The sequence below is a fragment of the Sus scrofa genome, chromosome 17 (assembly GCF_000003025.6).
Source record: "Sus scrofa isolate TJ Tabasco breed Duroc chromosome 17, Sscrofa11.1, whole genome shotgun sequence".
Classification (NCBI taxonomy): Eukaryota; Metazoa; Chordata; class Mammalia; order Artiodactyla; family Suidae; genus Sus; species Sus scrofa.
In genome coordinates, this window is record NC_010459.5 from 39,498,298 (window position 1) to 39,522,141 (window position 23,844).

The 23,844-nt window shown below is 45.3% G+C and overlaps 1 protein-coding gene across 6 annotated transcripts; it reads left to right on the top strand.

The window, feature by feature from the left end:
• On the top strand, window positions 385-22,898 carry AAR2 (AAR2 splicing factor homolog). Of its 6 annotated transcripts, none has more exons than XM_013985342.2 (4): window positions 385-464; window positions 3,647-4,455; window positions 8,765-8,994; window positions 21,580-22,686. In XM_013985342.2, exons 2-4 carry the CDS (start codon window positions 3,699-3,701, stop codon window positions 21,745-21,747), a joined length of 1,155 nt encoding a protein of 384 aa, XP_013840796.1. In that variant the 5' UTR covers window positions 385-464; window positions 3,647-3,698; the 3' UTR covers window positions 21,748-22,686. The 6 variants fall into 6 exon arrangements, with proteins under 6 accessions (XP_013840796.1, XP_020933146.1, XP_013840797.1 ...); XM_021077487.1 differs by lacking the exon at window positions 21,580-22,686 and adding an exon at window positions 16,291-16,479 and having other exon boundaries at window positions 398-694; XM_013985343.2 differs by lacking the exon at window positions 21,580-22,686 and adding an exon at window positions 13,867-14,406 and having other exon boundaries at window positions 398-694.

Below are 23,844 nucleotides of genomic sequence, written 5' to 3' on the forward strand. Positions count from 1 at the left end.
TCTCTCTGGGCTGGGTTTCAGAAGTTCTCCCCTACAGCTGAGTATGGCTGGAAGCTGGGACCGTGATAACCGGCCAGCAGTGACACTGTCACTTGCATAGAGATTGGCTGACCAGGACCATGACTGAGCTCTGAGTGGCTACTGGGTAGCCATGACCTTGACCCCAAATTCAGAGACCTTGACTGATTGAGAACGAAAAACCATGTCTGGTGGAAGTGTTTCTGGAGCGGGATATAAAATGCATCGTTTGATGAATGTTATTATCCACAGTTCAGGAGCCAAAACCAGTAACTAAAAGTAGCGAAAGGCAACGTTTGATAAGGCGGAACCGGCAGCCACGGGCCATTCCTCCCGCGACCGAGGGATCCGCCCGGCTCCTTTCCGCGTTGCTCCCATCCGGCGCTAAAGCGGAAGAACTTCCGGTGGCTTCCGTGGTTTCTGAGCCGGGGGCAAGGTCCGAGTCTGTGAGTGCGGCCTCATGTCGTCTTTCAACTGCTCTGCTTTCGTTGTGTGTGGCTGGGCCGCTTCTCTTCCCGACTCGGGATCGGGGAGGGCCCTGAGCTAGGGCACCCAGCCGGGTCTGCGGCGTTCCTGTCTGTGGGCCGGTGGTGAGTCCCAACTGTCTCTGCGGGCCTTGCTCCCTGAGGAACCGGCGCTAGATAAACCGTCGCCCGGACTTCCTTGGGTACCCAGGGTAACTTGCTTTTTTCCTAACCTTAGGACTTGGGGGGCCTGGAAGCCTTGGCTCTGCTTGACTTGGTCCTGTCCTACTCTCTGTAACTTCGGATAAGATCTTTTTTCCAAACCAAGCCTTTGTTTCTCCTCTACAAAAAGCATATCATGCTTTTATTAAGTAAATGTTTACCAAGCGTCTAGTAAGTGCTAGACATAACAAAAAAACTTAAGTCTCCTGGAGGTGACAGCCCTTTATTAACATTTGCAGAATTGCTGCTCTGATAAGTGAAAGGACAGGGCACCATGAGAGTGTGTCATAGGAGACCTGACCTAGCCCCAGGTTAGGGAAACTTTGCTGAGAAGGTGACTGAGAAAGGTGATTTGAGAAAGAGGGAAGGGAAGAGTTTTCTATCCTCGGAAGCCTCCTGTTTGAAGGACTGAAAGGGGCCAGACTGAAGAGGAGTTGCCAGGGACCATGCCACGCAGGCCTTGAAGGTTTATGGTAAGAGTTTTGGTTTGCCAGGAGCCACATGGGGAGCTTATCAGAGAATGTTAAATGTGGGCGGTGACATGCTTAGATTGGCTCTTTGAGAAGGTCACTTCTGCTGTTGGAGAAGGGATTGGAGGAGCAGTCACTCTTTGGACAAGCCATATGGTAGCTTAGAGTAAGGAGGTGGTAGAAGTGGATGGATGTGACTTTCTGCATTCCAGGGCCTTTACTTAGTGCCAGGCCATGTGCCAGCTGCAGAAGACATAGTGAAGAGAACTACAGTTATGAAAATAGAATGAAAAGGAGTGTTGTTTTCAAGGAGGAGCACACAGATGCCACCAGCAAAGATAGTTAATTGATGAGCAATTATTCTAAATGCAATAACTGTTTATTATTATTATTATTATTTGTCTTTTTGCTATTTCTTGGGCCGCTCCTGCGCCATATGGAGATTCCCAGGCTAGGGGTCCAATCGGAGCTGTAGCCACTGGCCTACACCAGAGCCACAGCAACGCGGGATCCGAGCCGCGTCTGCGACCTACACCACAGCTCACGGCAACGCCGGATCGTTAACCCACTGAGCAAGGGCAGGGACCGAACCCGCAACCTTATGGTTCCTAGTCGGATTCATTAACCACTGTGCCACGACGGGAACTCCCAATAACTGTTTATTTAGCAAATATTTACTAAATACTTTCTGAATTCAATATTGGGAATAGGAAGATGAAGATAAATTATTCAGAGCAGTGGCTTTGAAACTTGACTGTGACCTACAGTAACAGATACATTTTATGTTGTGAGCAAGAGTCCATTACAAATACACAAAGCTTCAGAAAACAGTACTTAGCTTTACAACTTATAATGCACTCTGATTTTTAAAAATTCTGCCCTTTTATTTAAAAAGTTAATGCTTGTTGAGATCCTCTAAATTGATTTCTTAACCCAATAATGGATTATGACTTGCAGTTGAAAAAAAATGTGAGTTTAGAGTGAGAGTCATTCGTAGTGGTTTTTGGATTAAGACAATAAAATATGCCCTTAACATTTTTTGTTTTGTTTTGTTTTTGATTTTTTAGGGCTATACCCGCGCCATATGGAAGTTCCCAGGCTAGGGGTTGAATCGGAGCTACGGCTGTCGGCCTAGGCCACAGCAACATCAATGAGGGATGAGCACTGTCTATGATCTACACCACAACTCATGGCAATGCCAGATCCTCGATCCGCCTGAGCAAGGCCAGGGATTGAACCCACATCCTCATGGATACTAGTCCTTTCTTCTGTGCCACAAAGGGAATCCCCTGCACTTAACATTTTTGGAAAAGGGTTCTTTTCCTCACAGTTATTTTGTTTTGTTTGTTTAAAATGAATAAAAAGAATTAAACAGGCAGCTGATTCTTCTCTTTGTGAAGTTTTAGGGTCTTGTTTATATGTCTGGCTAGGTTGGAAGTTTCTAGATGGCAGTAACTTTTTACTTATTTTGCAAAAGCTTCTGTTGGTGCTCGGCGAAGATCCTGGCACAGTGCAGCCGCTCCAGGATTATTTATTGAATTGAATAGGTAGGTGTCTTGGGACTAGAAGGTTAGATAATGTTCTGTTTAGATTAGTTCATGTTGGAACAATTCTTATAAAGGTAGTGTCTGCTTACAGAAGTTTTATCACTGTGTCTTCATGGGTAGTTCAGAGGTAGATAACATAAATGTTCTCAGGTCTTTCTCTTCTAAATAGTGATTTGAGGCCAGTCAGGCTACCTGAATCCATTTTGGGTGAGTGGTCCAGAGCTGCCACTGACTGGACCCTTTGGGAAGTTGTTTCACTTCACTTTCACTATAGTTCACTCCCTGGACTTTAGGTTTTTATAAGTAAGAGGAGAAGGGGGTTGTGGTTGTGGTTGAAAACTTCTCCAGTACCCAAAACATTTGTGAATTTTAGTTACTAAGCACTCATTTTCCACCTTCTGTCCATTTCTGGGCTTTCCTTGGGGCTTATAGAAAACTGAGTGAGTAGATCTCAACTCTTCTGGGGACTTTCCAACAACAGGTTTTAGACAGGGTTCTAGTTTAAGACAGTTTAGGCAGAGTTATAAGAATGGACCATTCAGGCCTTCTCTGACTTCATCTTCTGTATGAGAAGGAGATCTGAGAGTAGATCCAGAGTGAATAGTGGAAAGAACATTGGCCTGGAGGGCAGGGTACCCAGATTCTAACTGGGTCCTTTTGTGAGCACGACACTTTCTGTAACATGTCTTTCTAGCTGTGAAGTGGGTGTTCGAAGTGAGTGTTCTTGCTCCTTAAACCAAGACACAAAAACCTTCTTCTCTTTGAGTCTCATTTTCTTCATCTGTAAAATGGTACAGGGTTGTGTTGAAGATTAAGGGCAAAAATTATGTCAGGGGTCTAATTCAATATCTGGCACATAGAGAATGCTCAGCAAGTGGAGCATCCTCCCCAGGTTCTGGTTAACTCTGACTTTTTTCTTTTTCAGCTCTTCTGGAAGACTAGAGAAGTTTTCTTTCTGGTCACCTACCACTGGTTCCATGGCTACCATGCAGATGGATCCTGAGCTTGCCAAGCGCCTCTTCTTTGAAGGGGCCACTGTGGTCATCCTGAATATGCCCAAGGGGACGGAGTTTGGCATTGACTACAACTCCTGGGAGGTGGGGCCCAAGTTCCGGGGTGTGAAGATGATCCCACCAGGCATCCACTTCCTTCACTATAGCTCTGTGGACAAGGCCAATCCCAGGGAGATGGGCCCTCGAATGGGCTTCTTCCTCAGCCTCCAGCAGCGGGGGCTGATGGTCCTGCGCTGGAATGCAGTCCGGGAAGAGGTAGACCTGTCCCCAGCCCCAGAAGCTGAGGTGGAGGCCATGAGGGCCAACCTCCAGGAACTGGACCAGTTCCTGGGACCCTACCCATATGCCACGCTCAAGAAGTGGATCTCACTCACCAGCTTCATCAGTGAGACCACAGTGGAGAAGCTACAGCCCGAGAGTCGACATATCTGTGCCTTCTCGGAGGTGCTGCCAGTGCTGTCCATGAAGCACACCAAGGACCGGGTGGGCCAGAATCTACCCCGCTGCGGCACTGAGTGCAAAAGCTACCAGGAGGGCCTGGCCCGGCTGCCTGAGATGAAGCCCAGAGCCGGCACAGAGATCCGCTTCTCAGAGCTGCCCACACAGATGTTCCCGGCAGGTGCCACGCCAGCAGAAATAACCAGGCACAGCATGGACCTGAGCTATGCCCTGGAGACTGTGCTCAGCAAGCACTTCCCCAACAGCCCCCAGGATGTGCTAGGTGAGGAGGAACAGGCTCTTTGAGAGTGGGCCAGGGGAGGGGTATGTACTGAGGGGCTTTAGAACAGGGGACACATCTTGTGTTATCTAGTCCAGTGGTTCCTACACCTGGCCAGGAGGAGGTCTTGCCCAGTACACTTGTTGAATATACAGATTCCCAGGCCTTCCCCCTGGAGACTGATTGAAGAGATCTGGAGTGAGGTCCCAGCAATTTATCTGTCTACCTAACAGAGGAGCACTGTAGGTGAAGCTGAAGCAGACAGTCCTCTGGGAACTGATGGTGTGGCCCAGCCTTCCTGCCACTGTGTTTTACAGATTGAAGTCCATGGAGAGAAAGGATTTGACTTAGTGGTATGGTTGTAGTGATATTAGAGCCCAGGGCTCCTGGTTCTCAGGCCTAGCTGGGTTACTAGGGACCTCTCGTCTGCCCCTCAGTTTGCTCCTGACTCTCTAGGTTCCAGCCAGAGCAGTGATTTTTTTTTTTTTTTAGGGCTGCACCCTGCAGCATGTGGAGGTTCCCAGGCTAGGGGTCCAATCGGAGCTATAGCTGCTGGCCTGCGCCAGAGCCATAGCAACCCAGGGTCTGAGCCGTGTCTGCGACCTACATCACAGCTCACGGCAACACCAGATCCTTAACCCACTGAGCAAGGCCAGGGATTGAACCTGTATCCTCATGGTTCCTAGTCAAATTCGTTTCTGCTGCTCCACGACAGGAACTCCGAGCAGTAATTTTTTTTTTTTAATTGTTAGAGTTTTTGTTTTGTTTTTTCCCCCTTATTATAAAACGTAACATATATTCATCCTAGAAGAAAAACAAAAATTAAATTACAAATCATACCACCTATAAATAACCACTTGTTTTACACTTTGTTGTATTTACTTTCCATCTTTTAGATATATATTTGTATGTATTTCTCAGTTTTTTAATATATATATTTCTGTTTCCTTTTAGTCTCTTTAAAACTTCAGTTATAGGTATATATGTCTATATTTTTTTTTTACAAAAACAAGATTACAGTATATTATTTCATAACCTGCTTTAATATAAACATTTTTCCATGTCACTGAAATGGTCACTTCTCTTTAGTGGCTGCTGCTTATGTTCCTTAGTTATTGAACCAGCCCCTGTTGATGGATCTTTAAGCTGTTCCTATTTTCCCTATTATGGGCGTTGTCCCATGAGCATCCTTGTGTGTCCTGCATTCATTTAGAGTTGGGATTGTTGGATCAGAGTGTGCATGTTGCCAGGAGAAGGTCACGCGTTCTTACCAGCTGGAGAGGCTCTTGCCCATCACCCTTGAGAGGGCATTTGACATGGCAATTTAGCAAAGGCCTCTTCCAACTGGATAGTTGAAGATTGACATCTTGTTTAAATTTATATTTCTTCTATTACTAGTGACAGCAAACATTTGTCACATCTTTAACAGCTCTTAATATTTTTTCTTTTACAAGTTGTCAAGTATATGCATATTTGTCTGTTGGAAGATCAGTGAGAATTTTGAATATATGGCCTCTTATATAATTTGGCACAGCTGATAGAAAGGGACATTTTAAGGGGTGTGTCTATTTTCATTTAACAAGTAACACTTGAAATTCTGGCTTAAAAAGGAACAAATCCAGGAATTCCCTTAGTGGCTCAGCAGAAACAAATCTGACTAGTAACTATGAGGTTTCGGGTTTGATCCCTGGCCTCACTCAGTGGGTTAAGGATTTCATGTTGCCATGAGCTGTGGTGTAGATCGCAGACACAGCTTGGATCCCGTGTTGCTGTTGCTGTGGCATAGGCTGGCAGCTGTAGCTCGGATTTGACCCCTAGCCTGGGAACTTCCATATGCGGTGGGTTGGGTCCTTTAAAAAAAAAAAAAAAGAACAAAAATTCTCCTTTCTACCTCTTAAACATTTCAGTTCTTCAGAAAAGGTCTTGTGAAAAGGTCTGTTGCAGGGATCACTGTATCTTCATGACAGCTCTTTGAAATTATTTCTGATCTCATAATTTAATTTTAGACTAGGACAGAAATGTATGAATTGAAATAAGTGCCCTAAATTTAGAGAATAAGCTTGTATTTTCACAAATTAACAAGGTAAAGCCAACTGAAGAAGCAAATCATTAATCTCTATCATGCAAAGAAAAATTGACTATATTTTGAAAATACTGATCAGATGTCCAAAATGTCTAGACCAGGTAGCTATTTGCATAAAGCAAACTTAGTTCCACAAGCCTGGAAACAGGGAATTAGTTAGAGCTCCAGGTCTCTGGAGGAGACAGATCAGACACCACATGTGTTGAAAGAGGTGTTTGGTGTTGAGGACATCTATTCTTTTTATGGCCCACATGTAGATATACCACAGAAGCCCTCCTTAAATTTGAAGCCAGAGAGAACGTCTCTGATCAGCAGCAGTATATCTTGGCAGCCAGAGGCCCAGCTCTTGGCCAAGGACAGTGGCTTCTGGATTATCAAGACTGTTTGAGACAGGCATCTGGTGGGCATGTGGGAATAATAATTAAGATTTCTTGAGTGCTGCTTTGTTAGGGATATTATATTTGTAGGGATATAATATTAATATATAATATTAATCTTCCCTACAGCCCCCAAATAAGGCAATTGAAGCACAGATTAACTTGTCCAAAGTCATGTAGCTGCAAAGTGGCGGAGCTGAGATTTGAACCCCATTTGGCTCCAGAGCCCATGCTCTTAGCCACAAGCTGCTCATTAAATAAACATTAAATCACACAGCCCTATGATTAAACAAGAATAATTTTATCATTATTTATTAAACAAGTAATTATTTTATTTTGTTTCATTTTATTTTATTTATTTATTTTTTGTCCTTTTGTCTTTTCCAGGGCCACACTTGCAGCATATGGAGGTTCTCAGGCTAGGGGTCTAATCAGAGCTGTAGCTGCCAACCTACACCACAGCCACAGCAACGTGGCATCCAAGCTGTGTCTGCAACCTACACCACAGCTCACAGCCATGCCGGATCCTTAACCCCCTGAGCGAGGGCAGGGACCGAACCGCAACCTCATGGTTCCTAGTTGGATTCGTTAACCACTGAGCAATGATGTGAACTCCCAAATAATTTTAAAGTGCTTATGAATTTTCCTGTGCTGAGAGGCTCTATAACTGTTCCACCCATAGGAAATTTGTTTTATCTTTCCATTGTTCAATTACCGAGCATTAGATATGTGTCCTTGGGGAAGTCATTTGACCTCATGAATAAAATGAGACAAATGCCACCTTCCCTCACGGTCTCCTGGAGCTGGGCTGAGGATTACCTGGAGTGGTGCAGTGTTTCCCTGACCCTGCAGTAGACCATCTGCATCAGGATCACCTGAGGAGCTTGTTAGCGCTCCAGATACTGAGGCCCTATTATCTGTCCGCAACAAGTTCTCTCACGGAGAGGCTTTGACAGCTTTATTATTTTTTATTTTTATGGCTACACCCTCAGCATGTAGAAGTTCCCAGTCCAAGGATTGAACCAAGCCACAGCTGTGATCCATGTTGCTGCTGTGACAACACCAGATCCTTTAACCCCACCACAGAGGGCCAGGGATCCAACCCATACCTCTGCAGTGACTGGAGCTGCTGTAGTTGGATTCTTTTTTCTTTTTTCTTTTCTTTCTTTCTTTTTTTTTTGTCGTCTTTTTGTCTTTTTGCCTTTTCTAGGGCTGCACCTAGAGGTTCCTGCGGCATATGGAGGTTCCCAGGCTAGGGGTATAATCGGAGCTGTAGCCGCCGGCCTATATACCACAGCCACAGCAACGCCAGATCCGAGCCGTGTCTGCAACCTACGCCACAGTTCAGGGCAATGCCCAGATTCTTAACCCACTGAGCAAGGGCAGGGATCAAACTCGAAATCTCACGGTTCCTAGTCGGATTTGTTAACCACTGAGCCACGGTGGGAATTCCTGTAGTTGGATTCTTAATCCACTGTGCCACGGTGGGAGCTCCTCGGCAGCTTTATTTTTTAACAAGTTCTGGTAATTCAGATGGGAAGCTAGTTTGGAGATCTACTTGGCATAATATCTATGGACACAGTTTGTAGACTTTTTCAATGCTGTAGCCCTTCACCTGCAGTCTGATTTTACAGAAATCCAGGATCAGTTTGGTTTGTCATGGCTTGAGATGTAGCAGTTCAGCAAAGCTTTGTTGAGTAGCTGCTAGGTGTAAAGCTCCTCCATGCCAGGCTCTGGAGGAGTGACAAGGATAGAAAGCCCCCGTTGCCGAGGTCCAGTGGAACTAACAGCCTGTGGGAGTCAGCTGGTGCTCCCCTCGCTCAGGATCGTTTCTCCTCTCTGCGCCTTTCAGGTGAGCTCCAGTTTGCCTTCGTATGCTTCCTTCTGGGGAATGTGTACGAGGCATTCGAGCACTGGAAGCAGCTCCTGAACCTTCTGTGCCGGTCAGAAGAGGCCATGGTGAAGCACCACACCCTCTACATCAACCTCATCTCCATCCTGTACCACCAGCTCGGTGAGATCCCCGCTGACTTCTTTGTGGACATTGTCTCCCAGGACAACTTCCTCACCAGCACCTTACAGGTGAGCAGGCTTTTGGCTGATGCCCAGGTGGGTCAGAATTAAGACCAAGGTGTGTGAAAGTACCCTCGCAGGCTTACCTTTTCGTTTCTTGCTCTTATTCCTTGAGCCAAGTTTTCTTCATTTCACTTTCCTAATCGTAGGCTGTTCACTGGTTCTCTCTCTCTCCTAATCGACCGACTGTAAGTTCCTTAATGCCAGAGGCCCTCTCTGTACAACCTTCTCCTCGCTTTGCCCCCAGAATGCCTAGCACTGGGGTACATGGCATTTGAATCAGCCCCACCCCATGAGCTACTTGGCTCAAAACAGTTTTTCTTCCTCCCTGTAGCTGAAAGTTGCTGCTATCTAGTAGGACAGAGTTTTGAAGCTAGTTATTCCCCAGGAAACATCTGCAGCTCCTTAGATCTCATTTAAGCATTAAAGTAACTTTGATTTCCTGTTCAAACAAAATGTGCCAGTTTCTGCAGAGATTCTCTGACAGAAAAAGTGAAATTTGCTTTTAACTTAGCAATTAAATTTTCATTATGAGTGGTAATTAGGGAAGAAGCTTCAAACAACTTACAATCTTCATCCTGTGCTATTTCCTCCCTTTGCAAACAGATTAGCTTCCTTTATGTTCTTGGGACAGCCTCTGTCACTCACATTTTGTAACTTCTCAAGTATAGAAGAGGCAGAAGCTGCAAGCTGTCAGTTTCTATACTTTCTGTTCCATGACTGCTTTCTTATCCATGCATGTGAGACCCCCACAAAGCCTGCTCCCTAAAAGGTGGCAATTGACTAACCTCCTACTCCCACCTATGAAAAAGGAAGAAATGAATAGTCAGTAAATGCCCTTTGTCATTTAATAGGCACATGTTTATCTCTCTATAAGGATTCCCTCATTTACTCTCTCTGGAGCACTGTAGGGCAGGGAGGATGATTCCCATTTCAGAGATGAGACTCGGAGACTCAAAAAGGTCATTTATGTAAGGTCACATAGCTAGTTAGTGGCAGAGGCAGGATTTGTACCCAGGTGTGAGTCTAGGTTTAAGGCCTGTGCTTACCCCCTGCATATTGAATGCAATGTAGATTTCCCCAAAAGATTCTTTTTTTTTTTTTTTTCACCTGTGGCATATGGAAGTTCTTGGGCTAGGGGTCAAATCCAAGCTGCAGCAATGTTGGATACGAGCCACATCTGCGACCTACACCACAGCTCACAGCAATGCCAGACCCTTAACCCACTGAGCGAGGCCAGGGGTCAAACTCACATCCTCATGGATACTAGTCAGGTTTGTTACCGCTGAGCCACAACGGGAACTCCCCCCTAAATATTCTTGATTGACATTAGTAGAGACACCATCAGGGGCCCGTTTCTCAGAGGTTCAGAACACTTTTCCATAACCAACATACTGTAGAAAGAATCTCTGTGATCAGGCAGCTGGCATAAAACTCTGGAAGTTGAAGGACTTGTATAAACCATGGAAATGAGTCATTCTGGCTGATGATTTGAGCCTGGTGTATTCTACTTGAGAAGAGTTATAAAACTACCCTTTTATTGATTCTTGGTATAACAGAAATTAAATCCCTTAATCCTTCCTCTGTAGGGGAAATCTGCCCCAAAGTTACTGGGTTATGGGCTGCAGAGCAGTAGGAGGCTGATGCCTGCTGACTCACCTCTGGCAGTGGCTGTGGCCCATGGGAGTACGTGCTTCCCATGTGATGTGCGTTAATGCTGTCATGCAAACACACGAGGGCCACACTGTATCACCGGCTGTCCCAGCCGTTGTTGGCACAACCAACAGCTGAGCTCTAATTGCTCAGGCTTTGTTGCCAGCAATGATTTGCGAAGCAGAAAGGGCCCAGCTGGATTGCTAGATGTCCAGGTGGAGTGTGCAAAGCTGATGGTTAGAAGAATTCTGTCTTTAGACTTTTCACCAAGAAAATTTGATATCATTATTTGGAAAAATCCACAATGTGTGCCTTTAAAAATATATATATCAAAATGTGTTTTTTGAGCATCTCTCTTTATGTACAACATTCTCCTGAAAGTGTCGAGGAATCCATATATGAGTTAGTCTGTTTCTTAGAGGTATAGGACACTTTTTAAAACCAGCACACTGTTGGAAGGGTCCCTGTGATCAGGCAGCTGACATAAAACTCTGGAAGTTGAAGGGCTTGTGCAGAAACATCTCTTCATTGGTTTAGCGGGTATTTGATGAGCACCTGCTGTATACAAGGCCCTATTCTAGGATGGGAAATATAGCTGTGAACAGGAGAAACAGTCCCTGACTTGGAGTTGATATTTTGGCAGGAAAGTAAACATAATTTAATCAGGTAACTCCAGATGGCAGTAAGTGTTTTAGAAGGCCTGCCATTTCCCTAACCCTTTTGTTATCTAGACTGCATCAGAATTTATCAACTTCTATGTTTACCCCCATCAGTCCACCTGTCCCCCACACTGCTATCACAGTGCACCTCTGATCCTATTTCTCTGTGCTCCTCATTGCCTAAAAAGTTAAAGGCCCAACCAGAGGTCATAAGGTCCAGTCTGATCTGACTCCTAACCTGTTCTCCGGCTTCTCTTTCCTTTCCCTGTTTTCCCCCATCAACTCCAGCGGCAGTGGTCTCCTTGCAAGTCGCCAGACATGCCATGCTGTTTTGTGCCTTCTTTTTTTTTTTTTTTTTATTGTAAAAAATACATAACATGAGATTTACCCTCTTAACAAATTGTAAGTATATGGTACAGTATGGTTAACTATATGCAGAGTGGATCTCTAAAAGTTTTTCATCTGACATGACTAGAACTTTATAACCATGTTTCAGGCCTTCTTAACTGGACCCTATTTTCCCTCTGCCTGGTATGTACTTGTTCATCCTACCAGAGGCCCTCTAGGCACCCCTCTCTGTGAGGCCACCCCTGATCTCCCTTCTTTCCATACTATCAGCTGACTTTATACTTGTCACTGTTATGTTGCACAGGTTGTGCTTGCTAGAATGTGTATGTTTTCTACCTGACTCCCCATTGAGCCATGAGCTTTCACCAGAAGCCTATTTTTTTGTTTATCTGGTTATCTTCACCATCTAGTTGAGGCCTAGCACTTATCTTACGTTGTGTTACTGGGTGTTTTTAGATGGACAGAGTGCATGATTCCTGTGGCAGTGTAAGTAGATGACCCTAATATGATAGGAGTGAATAGTGAAGTCTGATCAAAGGGCATTAGGAGCCCCAGAGAGGGATTTGGTTCATTCGGCCTGGGGTTGAGATTTGAGGAGACAGAGGGTCAGGGATGGCTTTTTGTGAAGGGGGCCATTTGACCATGAGCTTGAAGGATGACACAGATTTTTGATGGGCAAAATGTGGAAAGGATATTAAAAACTTTTCTCTTTTTTGATGGAGAGTTACATTGATGCCTTCTTGGCAGTGAGATCCAGTCCCCCTGCCCACAGGCACTCACTCCGGGTGTTTGTGAGGGAATGAATCAGCCCATAAAAGCCTTCCTCAGCCAGCCGCCTGCTCTCCCCACAGGTAGTCAAGTAAGTGGAACTGGCTTTCTTACCTCGGAGTTTAAATGGCTACTTCCCATGGAGAGGGACTGGTGTTTGTGTGTGTGAGCACTTAAGGACAGCCAAATCAGCTTGTATCAAATCAGCCACGTAATGCCCTCTGCCATTAGAGGCCTTTTGAATAGATGCCACTGGTTTTTACAAATCCCATGGATTTAGCTTGAATAAAAGTTATTTGTTTTACAAAAATAGATACCACTTTTTTTCTCTTATTTGGAGCAATTTGAGTCATCGCAGTTTGTTGAAAACCAATGAAAGGATAATCTGAATTTAATAGTATGTTAGAAAGTGAGTTATGTGCAAAATAAGGACTTTTTTTTTTTTTTTTTTTTTTTTTTTGCCATTTCTTGGGCCGCTCCTGTGGCATATGGAAGTTCCCAGGCTAGGGGTCGAATCGGAGCTGTAGCCGCTGGCCTACACCAGAGCCACAGCAATGTGGGATCCGAGCCGCGTCTACAACCTGCATCACAGCTCATGGCAATGCCAGATCCTCAACCCACTGAGCAAGGCCAGGGATTGAACCTGCAACCTCATGGTTCCTAGTCAGATTTGTTAACCACTGAGCCACCACGACGGGAACTCCCAAAATAAGGACTCTTATTGCTGATTGCATCGCATTGAGGCATATAGTCATGTAACCTATTTTTTTAAATACCTTTAGTCACAATAGGCTGTATAGGCTTTCCAGCTTTGTTTCTTGCATTTAGCATTCCAAATGCTAGTGTCCACCTTTAACTCTTAAGAGAAAACACTAGCTCTGACAATGATGTCTATAGTATAGGCAGACCTCAGAGACCTTGTAGGTTTGGTTTCAGACCACCACCGTAAAACGACTATCACCAAAAGTGAGTCACAAGATTTTTTGGTTTCTCCGTGCATGTAAAAGTCATGTTTATGTTACACTGTAGACTATGAAGGGTGCATTAACATTATTTCTAAAAATAATACGTTATTGCTAAAAAATGCTAACCATCATCTGAGCCTTCAGTGAGTTGTAATCTTTTTAGTGGTGGAGAGTTTGAAATATTGCGAGAATTACCAGAATGGGACAGAGATATAAAGTAAACAAATGCTATTGGAAAAATGGCGCTAACAGAACTGCCCAGTGCCGGGATGCCACGGACCTTCAATTTGTAAATAACACAATATCTGTGAGGTATAATAAAACTACGTATGCCTGGATTTTTATCGTAACACCAGCTATGATAAATTTCACCTACCTACTCCTACACCTCTTGCCATCAGCTATCACTTCAGCACACTTAGTCTGCAGTTACTTCATTTAGCCCTTACAACAATGCTAGGAGTTAAGTATGTAATCCCATTTTACAGATGAAGAACAGGAGGGTCATGTGATTTTGCCCAAGATTTCCAGAGCTGGTGGATGAACTCTGATTCTAAAGCCCACTGTGGTGGGCTCTAGTATATGATGAGAGCCCCACATGAAGCATTTCAAATTCTTTAAACTGACCTCAGAAGACATGACTCCTACTGCTTTTCTCCTTCCTGGTGATCATTGTGAAATGATAGTCCTGCTTTTAACAAGACTTTCTTCTGCAAGTGGAAGTAAAATGTACTACCTCTGGTTAGTTTCATTCTAAGTTGAATAATCATTTAGGAATTGAAAAAATTAGGACATTTTATTTTTTCAATCAAGCCGAAAAATAGGATAAGCGGTGACTCAACTACCTACCTGGTAGTTTGGATTTCTCAAGGTGACCTGACTGAACTCAGTTGATTTAACTTGGGTTTAAAGGAAAGCTTTCATATTTCTGACTAAAGTAATTTACAGTTTACAATATCTTAATGATGAAAGTATTAATACCTTTTTTTTTTTTTTGTCTTTTTGCCTTTTCTGGAGCTGCTCCCGTGGCATATGGAGATTCCCAGGCTAGGGGTCTAATCGGAGCTGTAGCCACCGGCCTACGCCAGAGCCACAGCAACGTGGGATCCAAGCCACGTCTGCAACCCACACCACAGCTCACGGCAACGCCGTTTCCTTAACCCACTGAGCAAGGCCAGGGATCAAACCCGCAACCTCATGGTTCCTAGTCGGATTCGTTAACTGCTGCACCACGACGGGAACTCCAGTACCTTTTTTAACATTTGAAGAAGAATGCCCAATGGGTGTGCTTTTAGTTTTGGATAAATGCAAATGTTTGTGAACTGTTATTATCCTATTCCAGAAGTTTTTAAAAAATATCCAGGATTAATCTTCTGATATTAAGATGATTCATTTCTCAGCGATTTTTAAGTTTACTTGATTTCACATTAGTATATAAAACAACCAGATTATTACTAAATTTTCATAAAATTAATTTTTTTTTTTTTTTGTCTTTTTGCTATTTCTTGGGCCGCTCCCGCGGCACATGGAGGTTCCCAGGCTAGGGGTCGAATCGGAGCTGTAGCCACCGGCCTACGCCAGACCCACAGCAACGAGGGATCCGAGCCACGTCTGTGACCTACACCACAGCTCATGGCAACGCTGGATCGTCAACCCACTGAGCAAGGGCAGGGACCGAACCCGCAACCTCATGGTCCCTAGTCGGATTCGTTAACCACTGCGCCACGACGGGAACTCCCATAAAATTAATTTAAAAACAGGAGAATCAAAGTAAATTGTTGTTTGAAAATGAGATACTATCTAAACATCCCTTCTTCTGAATTGTTGAGTTTTTAAAATATCAAGTTTGTAAACTCAAGGGATAAAAATAAATCAGTGGCTGGCAGGAGCTGGGGACAAGGGGGGGGGTTTGCTCGCTAAGGGACAGCGTAAAGGAATTTGTTTGAGTGACGGAATTGTTCAGTATCCTGATTATGATAATATATGGGCCTTCAAGCTCATAGAATTGGATACCAAAAGAAAAAATTATAAACATGTCTATTGATTATATCATATAGTGGTTAATGGATGTATACATTTATCAAAACGAATTGAATACTTAAAATGTATGACTTTAGTTGTATGCAAATTTTACCTCAATAAAGTTGATTTTTTTCCTTTCATCACGTTAAGTATATCATGCCACTCCCTTCTGGCCTGCAGAGTTTCTGCTGAAAGATCTGCCGATAACCTTGTCAGGGTTCCCTTGTATGTTACTTATTTCTTTTCCCTAGCTGCTTTCAAGATTTTCTCTTTGTCTTTAATTTTGGTCAGTTTAATATGTGTCTCAGGGTATTCCTCCTTGGGTTATTTTATATGGTACTCGTTGTGCTTCCTGGACTTGAGTAAGTGGTTCCTTTCCCATGTTAGAGAAGTTTTAGGCTATTATCTCTTCGAATATTTTTTCTGTCCCTTTCTCTCTCTCTTCTTCTTCTGGCACCCCTGTAATACAGATGTTGGTGCGTTTAACGTTGTCCCAGAGTTCTCTGAGACGCTCTTCATTTGTTTTCAATCTTTTTTCTCTTTTTTGTTCCGTATCTGTGACTTCCACTAATCTGTCCTCCACCTCACTTATTCGTTCTTCTGCCTCCTGTGTTCTGCTGTTGGCTGCTTCTAATGGATTTTTTATTTCACTTATTTTGCATCTCTTCTTGCTTAAGTTTTATATCTTGTATCTCTTTGCTCTGTGTTTCCTGTAAATTATCCATCTTTGCCTCCAGTTTATTTCCAATGTCTTGCATCATCTTCAGCATCAAGAGTCTAAAGTCTTTTTCCTGGAGGCTGAGACTCTCCTGATCACTTAACTGTTTTTCTGGGATTTTTTTCTTTCTTCCTTATCTGAGTTATAGTTCTCTGTCTTTTCATTTTTATAGGTTTTTGGTGTGGTGACCTTTTTGCAGATAATAGAGTTGTAGCCTCTCTTACTTCTGGTGTCTGCCCCCCTTGTGGCTGAAGTTGGTACCAGGGCTTGCTGTAGCCTTCCTGTAGGCTTCCTGATGGGAGGGACTTGTGCCTGCCCACTGGTAGGTGGAGCTGATTCCTATCCCTCTGGTGGGTGGGGCTTTGTCTCTGGGTGAGATTAGAGGGCTGTGTGTGTGGCGTGTCTTTAAGCAGCCTGTTTACTGAGGGGCAGGGCTGTGATCCCACCAGGATTGTTGTTTGGCCTGGGGCTTCTCAGTGCTGATGGGTGGGGCCAGATTTTCCCAAAATGACCACCTCCAGAGAAAGGCACACTGATGAGTATTCCCAACAGCTTTGCTTCCAATGTCCTTCCCCCACAACAAGCCACATTCACCCCTGTTTTCCCAGGAGGTCCTCCAAGAACTGCAGTCAGTTCTGACCCAGATTCCTATGGAGACTTTGCTTTGCCTGGGACCCAGTGCACCTGAAAGTCTGTGTGTGCCTTTTAAGAATGGGGTCTCCATTTCCCCCAGTCTCATGGAGCTCCTGTGCACAAGCCCCACTGGCCTTCAATGCCAGATGCTCTGGGGGCCCTTTTTCCCAGTGCCAGATCTGCACACGTGGGAGTTTGATGTGGGGCTCAGAACTCTCACTCCTGTAGGTGAGTCTCTGTGAACCAGTTACTTTCCAGTCTGTGGGGCTTCCCACCTGGGAGGTATGGGGTTGCTTATGTCGTGTAATCGCCCCTCCTTCCTCTTGATGTGGCCTCCTCTTTGTCTTCTGGAGTAGGATATCTTTTTGAAAGTTTCTGGTCCATTTGGTTGAAGATTGCTCAGTATTTGGTTGTAAATTTTGTTGTTTTTAGGAGAGCAGTTGAGCTCCAGTCCTTCCATTCAGACATCTTAATCCCATCCTCAATAAAGTTGATTTTTAAAATGGTTAACCTAGGTGGTGCCCTGGGTCCTGGAGGCCTGCAGAAGGGGCAATTCCAGAAGCATCTGGTCTCCAAGCCCCTTGGTTTCCCCCAGGGCATTGCTGAAAATATCAAGGATACATTAGGTCTGTATCAAGACTAAAAGAAGGTCTTGGTAGGGAAGCAGGATTTCTGTTTCCCTGCTTGCTTGGCATTTATCACTTGCTCAGCATTTATCACCATCCTCATCTGTACAGTGGGAATAGTAATATCCTGTCCTCCTACCTCCAGGTTTGTGGTAAATATGAGATTGACAAGTTCTTTAAAAAGGACATAGCTTTTTTCAGGTTAGAAGCCTAGTTTTTCAGGCTGAGGCTCCTGTTATACCTGCCTGTAGTTGATGTAACCCCCAGGCAGTATTGGAGAGGTGGGTGAGGAGGATGAACGATGAGTACGAGCCCAGCCTGTTCCAGTCTGTCATTGTTGGCCATTGCCAAATACAGGATGATCCTTCCACCTCATTCATATCTATTCAATGAGCATTCTGTGGGCCCTAACTCTGGGGGTCACATTGATAATTAGGAAGCGATCCCTACTCTGAAGGCGCATAGATCACTGTGATGTGAGCAGAATGTGAGAAATGCCATAGGGAAGCTCAAGCCAGTACTGGGGAGCAGAGGTTAGAGCAGTTCTTTTCAGCTTGAGGTTTTTTTTTTTTTTTCTTCTTCTTCTTCTTTTTGTCCTTTTAGAGCCACACCCATGGCATATGGAGGTTCCCATGCTAAGGGTCTAATTGGAACTGTAGCCACCGGCCTACACCACAGCCACAGCAACGCCAGATCCAAGCCACGTCAGCTACCTACACCACAGCTCACAGCAATGCCGGATCCTCAACCCATAATTGAGGTCAGGGATCGAACCCACAACCTCATGGTTCCTAGTCGGGTCGGATTCGTTTCCCCTGCGCCACGACGGGAACTCCTCAGCTTAAGTTTTTATAAGAGGCGTGTCACAAGGAGATGGCTTGTGAGCCAGTGGCATTCAGGGGCCTGGTAAATAAGCCACCTCCTCCCCAGGATGAGTCCTTTATTCTCTCTAGCAATCACGTAATTATCAAGCAATCATTTGATGCAGGCACTGTGTAAAAGGGAACCAGAAATGGATTTTCTGAGAACCTTTTATCTTTATTCTCCTGTTCATTAAACATCTAATGGTTCCTCTTTATACATCAGACTGTGCCAGGAGAGGGGATGTAGGTCTGAAAAGGAGTCACTGCTTTGGGGTTGCTTGTTATCCCTTGGGAGAGCTTAACAGTTAAAGCAGTGTTACTGACTGAGAGTGAGGCTTTGTTCCAGGTAACCCAGGGCATCAGGGCAGTCCAGAGGGGCACCTGTTCCATCCTTGGTCTGGGAGAACATCCCGAAGGAGGTGGCATCTGAGCTGACCCTGAGTCACTAGTAAAAGTTGGTAGATGAAGGAGGAGAAAGCAGAGGTGGAAGGTTGTTATAAGCAGAGGGAAAAGCATGTGTGCGTAGAGGCATAGAAGAGCCAATAGAGCGTGTTTGGGCAGCTGCTCTTCGTGGCTGGAGAGGGAGGGCAATATAGAGAGTAGTGCAGTTTACCATGTAAAGAGGCGAAACAGGAGAAAGCTTTTGCTAGTTCAGCCAGCAGGCTCCCTAGGACCTCTAGGGATAGACCCATGGGTGTGCAGGGCCTCCAGAGCTAATGCTGTTTGAAACAAGGCTTTTCTGCTTCCCAGATCAGGCCCTTCTGGCTTCACATTCTGCGCTCCAGAGCAACCTCCATTACCTGCCTACGGACATGCCACCAGCTTCCCCACTGTCCTCTGGCCACCAAGCTTGCACAGCCCTTCTAATTAGTTATTGACCTGGCATTTTGTCGTGGCTATGCTTCCTGCTCCTATATTTAGTCAATTCCCAAGTAATGAAACCAAATTCTATAAAACCCCACCCTCTGCCAGCTTCTCCTTCCACACCCCATCCCTGTCACTTCTGTCCATACTATCACCCCAACAAAGTGGCTCTGAGCAATGAGCCTCACTCCTCCTGCTAACAGAAAGACAGTGGAGAAACGGTGGATGGGGAGGGGGTTGTCCCTGGAATCAGCTGCAGAATGTACCTGTTGCCTTTGTCAGGTCAAGGCCCCTGGAGCCCAGATTCTTCCTGTGGTGCTCTGCGGGCCAGCTGTGGCATGAGGGTGATGCGCATTGAAGAGCTGCTTTCACCCTCACGCCCCTGTGTTTGGGGTGGTCATGCAGAGAGCCCGTGGGAAAAATGACTCCTTCCTTTCTGGTAGTTTAGACCCTGCCATTTAACTCCTCTCAGCCTCCATTTCTGTAAAATAGGCATCCTAGTGTGTGTCCCCAGGGCCTTGTGAGGCTCCAGTGGGATACTCTAAAACTTCTTTGAAAACAGTAAAATAGTGTGAGAAGCAGTAATGGGTTTGCTGTCATTCTTAGAAGGGGTTGGGATCCCAGACAATCCAGAATGGAGTTTTAGATGTAGAGAAAATCACTATTCACCCTGCCCATGTTCTTATTGGACGAAACTGAATTTAAAAGAATCAAAGCAAGGGATTACTATCCAGAATATGTAAAGAACTTTGATGACTCAACAACAAAAAAAACAACCTGATCAAAAATGGGCAAAGGACTTGAGTAGACTTTTCTCCAAGGAAGATATACAAACAGCCAATAAATAGGTGAAAAAAACATTCAGCCTTACTAATCATTAGAGAAATGCAAATCAAACCACAGTAAGACACCACTTCACACCCATCTGGCTAGCTATTGTAAACAAACAAACAAAAACAGAAAATAACAGATGTTGGAGAGAATGTGGAGAAGTTGGAACCCTTGTTCCATTCTGATGGGAATGTAAAATGGCACAGCCATTGTGGGAAGAGAGTATGGCGGTTCCTCAGAACATTAAACAGAATTAGCTTATCATCCCAAAACTCTGCTTCTGGGTATATACCCTAAAGAACCGAAAGCAGGGACTCTAAAATATCTCTCTGTAAGAGATATTTTTACACCCACATTCGTAGTAGCATTACTTATAAGAGCGAGAAGGCAGAATAACCCAAGTGGCCATTGACAGATCAGAGTGGAAAACAGAATGCGGTGTATGCGTACAGTGGACTGTCAGTCTTCGGAGGAAAGGAAATGTTGGCACCTGCTGCATAAGTGAAATGAGGACGTTATGCTAAGTGAAATAAGCCAGGCACAAAAGGGCAGGTATTATAGGGTTCCATTCATAGGAGGTACTTAGAGTAGTCAAAGTCCTGGAGACAGAAAGTAGAATGGTGGTTACTAGGGGCTGAGGAGCGGGAATGGGGAGTTACTGGGTATAAAGTTTCAGTTAGGGAGGATGAAAAAGTTCTAGAGGTGGTTGGTGGTGATGGTTGCATAGCAATGTAAATATACTTAATGCCACAGGCTTTTACTGTGGTTAAAATGGTAGATTTTATATACATTTAGTGCAGTTTTTATTTATTTATTTACTTATTTATTTTTGTCTTTTTGTCTTTTCTAGGACCACACCCACGGCATATGGAGGTTCACAGGCTAGGGGTCTAATCGGATCTGTAGCTGCCAGCCTACACCACAGCAATGCAGGATTCGAGCCGTGTCTGCGACTTACACCACAGCTCACCAAAATGCCAGATCCTTACCTACTGAGCGAGGCCAGGGATTGAACCTGCAACCTCGTGGTTCCTAGTCAGATTCATTAACCACTGAGCCAATGACAGGAACTCCCTTTAGTGCAGTTTTTAAATGATAATCTTTTAAATGGTTAAAATGGTAGATATTATATTATGTATATATTACCACAATTTACAAAAATCAGAGACAACTTTTAAAGGGAATAGAAACCTCAAATCAGCAGCCTGTGGCTCATTTAGATTAGCGCAACAGTTCACCCTCAGTGGGTTAGGGCCTGGGACTTTATGGAATCCAGGGATTTAGAAGCCCCCCAGCCTTTCTTAGCCCCAACTGGTATAGCTAACTACCTCTCACTTTGAGTTATTGCCCAGGTGCCCAGTAGATCTCCCCAGAGGGTAGGCCCAGGGTGATGGCCCCACTGGCCTTACTGTCAGTGGGGCATCTCTGCTCAAGATAGTAATTTTCCATTCTGGTCCTGCCCCAGCTTCTCAGCTGGGCTTGGACCTTCTTTCTTGGTTGGGGGGAGCACAGCAGGTGTCCTGGGCCTTTGCCAGCAGCAGCTGATCCACACGCCCCAGAGAGCTGAACACCCTGAGGAAATTTCCACAGCTCTCTTCAGCCCCTCTGTGTTCTCAAGAGTGACTTATCCTCTGTTCTCCATAGGTTTTCTTTTCCTCCGCCTGCAGTGTGGCTGTGGATGCCACCCTGAGGCAGAAAGCTGAAAAGTTCCAAGCTCACCTGACCAAGAAGTTTCGATGGGACTTTGCAGCAGAGCCTGAGGACTGCGCCCCGGTGGTGGTGGAGCTCCCGGAGGGTGTGGGGACCGGCTAACCAGGAATGCTCTCGCCCCGGGGAGGCCCCTTCCCTCATGGCTGCAGTCCTGGCTTCTCCGTTCCTCCTTCCTACTGGAACCTGTTGGGGCACTAGCCCCACCAAGTTCTGCAGAAATGGAGCCAGAATTCCCTCTTTCACCAATAAATAAGTTCCTTCAGTGCCAGAGGGGCTATATCCTGTCGTAAAGGCATATTTGTGATTCCCTGTCAGCCCGGTCTTGGTGCTGACCTAACTGAATTCCAAAAGACCTGCCTTGGCAGCAGCCTGCTTCCTTCCAAAAGAGAAGAAATTGAGCCAGAGCCCAAGAGAACTGATTGTTTATTCCATAGAAGCATTAGAAAACAGGAAACCCTGGACTGCCCGGGAGTCTGAGATGTCAGTTGATGACTTTTTAAAAGGTCAGCGGAGGGTAACAGAGAGATGAGCCAGAATTTCTGCCTGTCTTTGTTAAATGGGAATACATATTACAGAAAACATGGCGTGTGACCCCTCTGGAGCCCCAGATTTGGAAGGGTTTTGGAGAAGACAGTTGGGTTGATTCTGATGAGCAGTCAGCTTTTGTTTTCTCCATCTAAGCCTCTTTCTCCTGTCCAGGGGTCCCAGTGGATAGTCTTTCAAGATCGACCTCAGAGGCCTTGCCGGGGCCCTACCCCTCCCATCTGCTCCATTCTTAGGCGTCAGACTTAGAAGTGGGACTTGGCAACTCTCCCGTGCCCCATTCCTCACCACAGTCAACTGTGACTGTTTCTGATGACCTGGAGATTCAACAACAGAGAGAAGGTTCTTGCTCTAAGCTGGCTTCTCTTTGGCCCTGTTGAAGTTGTGCACCTTTATTCAAAGCTTCAGAAGTGACCTGGTCAGTCTAGATCTTCCCAGTCCTGCTGTAGTGCCATCAGCCACAGGAGTGGGGATGCTCCGGTGTCTGGGAGTCCTGAGGGCACACCCATCAGGCACACAGGCCCTGCATGACCTGACCTCACACTGTTGTGCTGTGACCAGCGTCCCTGAGCTGCTCTCCCAAGGCTGCAGCTCACACCAGGTTTCTGAATGAGAGTCCCTGCTGGTTAAGACTTTTGGTTCCACTTGTTTCCTTGGAGTTGTTTTTCCAGGAGCATAACGTACATTAAAGTCTTTGAGTTGAGTCTAAATCCCCTTGCGTGAGTCTCTTATAGTTAATCTGCCCGATTCCCAGCACAGCCAGGCAATGTCCCTAGGTGCACCTGTCCTTCCTCCTGAGCCCCAGGAGACCCTGCCCAATCTCTGCAGGCCCTGGAGGAGACAGGCAGCCAGCGACGTGCAGCAGTTGCTGGTGGGGCTTCCAAGATGGACACATCTGAAGGAAGGATCCAGGCGCTGTATCTATATAGTAACCAGAAATTTCACCTTGTGTGAATTTGCTGTTCTTTTTTCTCCCAAAAGCCCACTCATCAGAACTACCTGGGGAGCTTGTTAAAAGTGCACATTCCAAAGGAGTGAAGCCCTGATCCATGCATCAGCAGAGACGAACCCTGAAAACACTGTGCTGAGTGAAAGAAGCCAGACACAGACCACGTGTATGATTCCATTCATATGAATAGTCCAGAGTTGGCAAATCCTTAGAGGTGGAAGGATTGTGGTTCCCAGGGCATGGGAGAGTGCAGAATGGGGATTGACTGCTAATGGGTACCAGCTTCCTTTTTGGGGTGCTGAAGGCTCTGGAGGTAGTGGTGATGGTTGCCCAACCGTATGAATATAGTAAAAACTACTGAAAGTGTACACTTTAAGATGGTGCAGAGGCAGTGAATCTGGATGTGGCCTGCATTCTGAGGCAAGCTTAGAGTTACTACCTGGAGTAACAGCAATACAACTTGGTGCCTAGAGCGCCACTCGGACAGAATTTGTCTCCCACTGGCATTGTCAGGACAGCACCTGGGAGTTGGATCATGTGCCCTTCTCTGAGCTTGTTGGTCTTAGGTCTAGACAGACACTCCCCCCTCCACCTACGCACACAAGTGGGTGAAGGAAAAGTAGCTACAATTTATAAATGATGTGTTCTGTTACTTCACTTAATCTTCACAACAATATGTGGTAAGTGCTGTTATTGTCCACACTTTA

Bases quoted from the DNA above. Each gene is read 5' to 3' on its own strand.
- AAR2 (XM_013985342.2), top strand. From the start codon at position 3,699: ATGGCTACCATGCAGATGGATCCTGAGCTTGCCAAGCGCCTCTTCTTT. The intron at 4,456-8,764 runs GTGAGGAGGAAC...TGCGCCTTTCAG, and splicing joins CAGCCCCCAGGATGTGCTAG to GTGAGCTCCAGTTTGCCTTC. The intron at 8,995-21,579 runs GTGAGCAGGCTT...TGTTCTCCATAG, and splicing joins TCCTCACCAGCACCTTACAG to GTTTTCTTTTCCTCCGCCTG.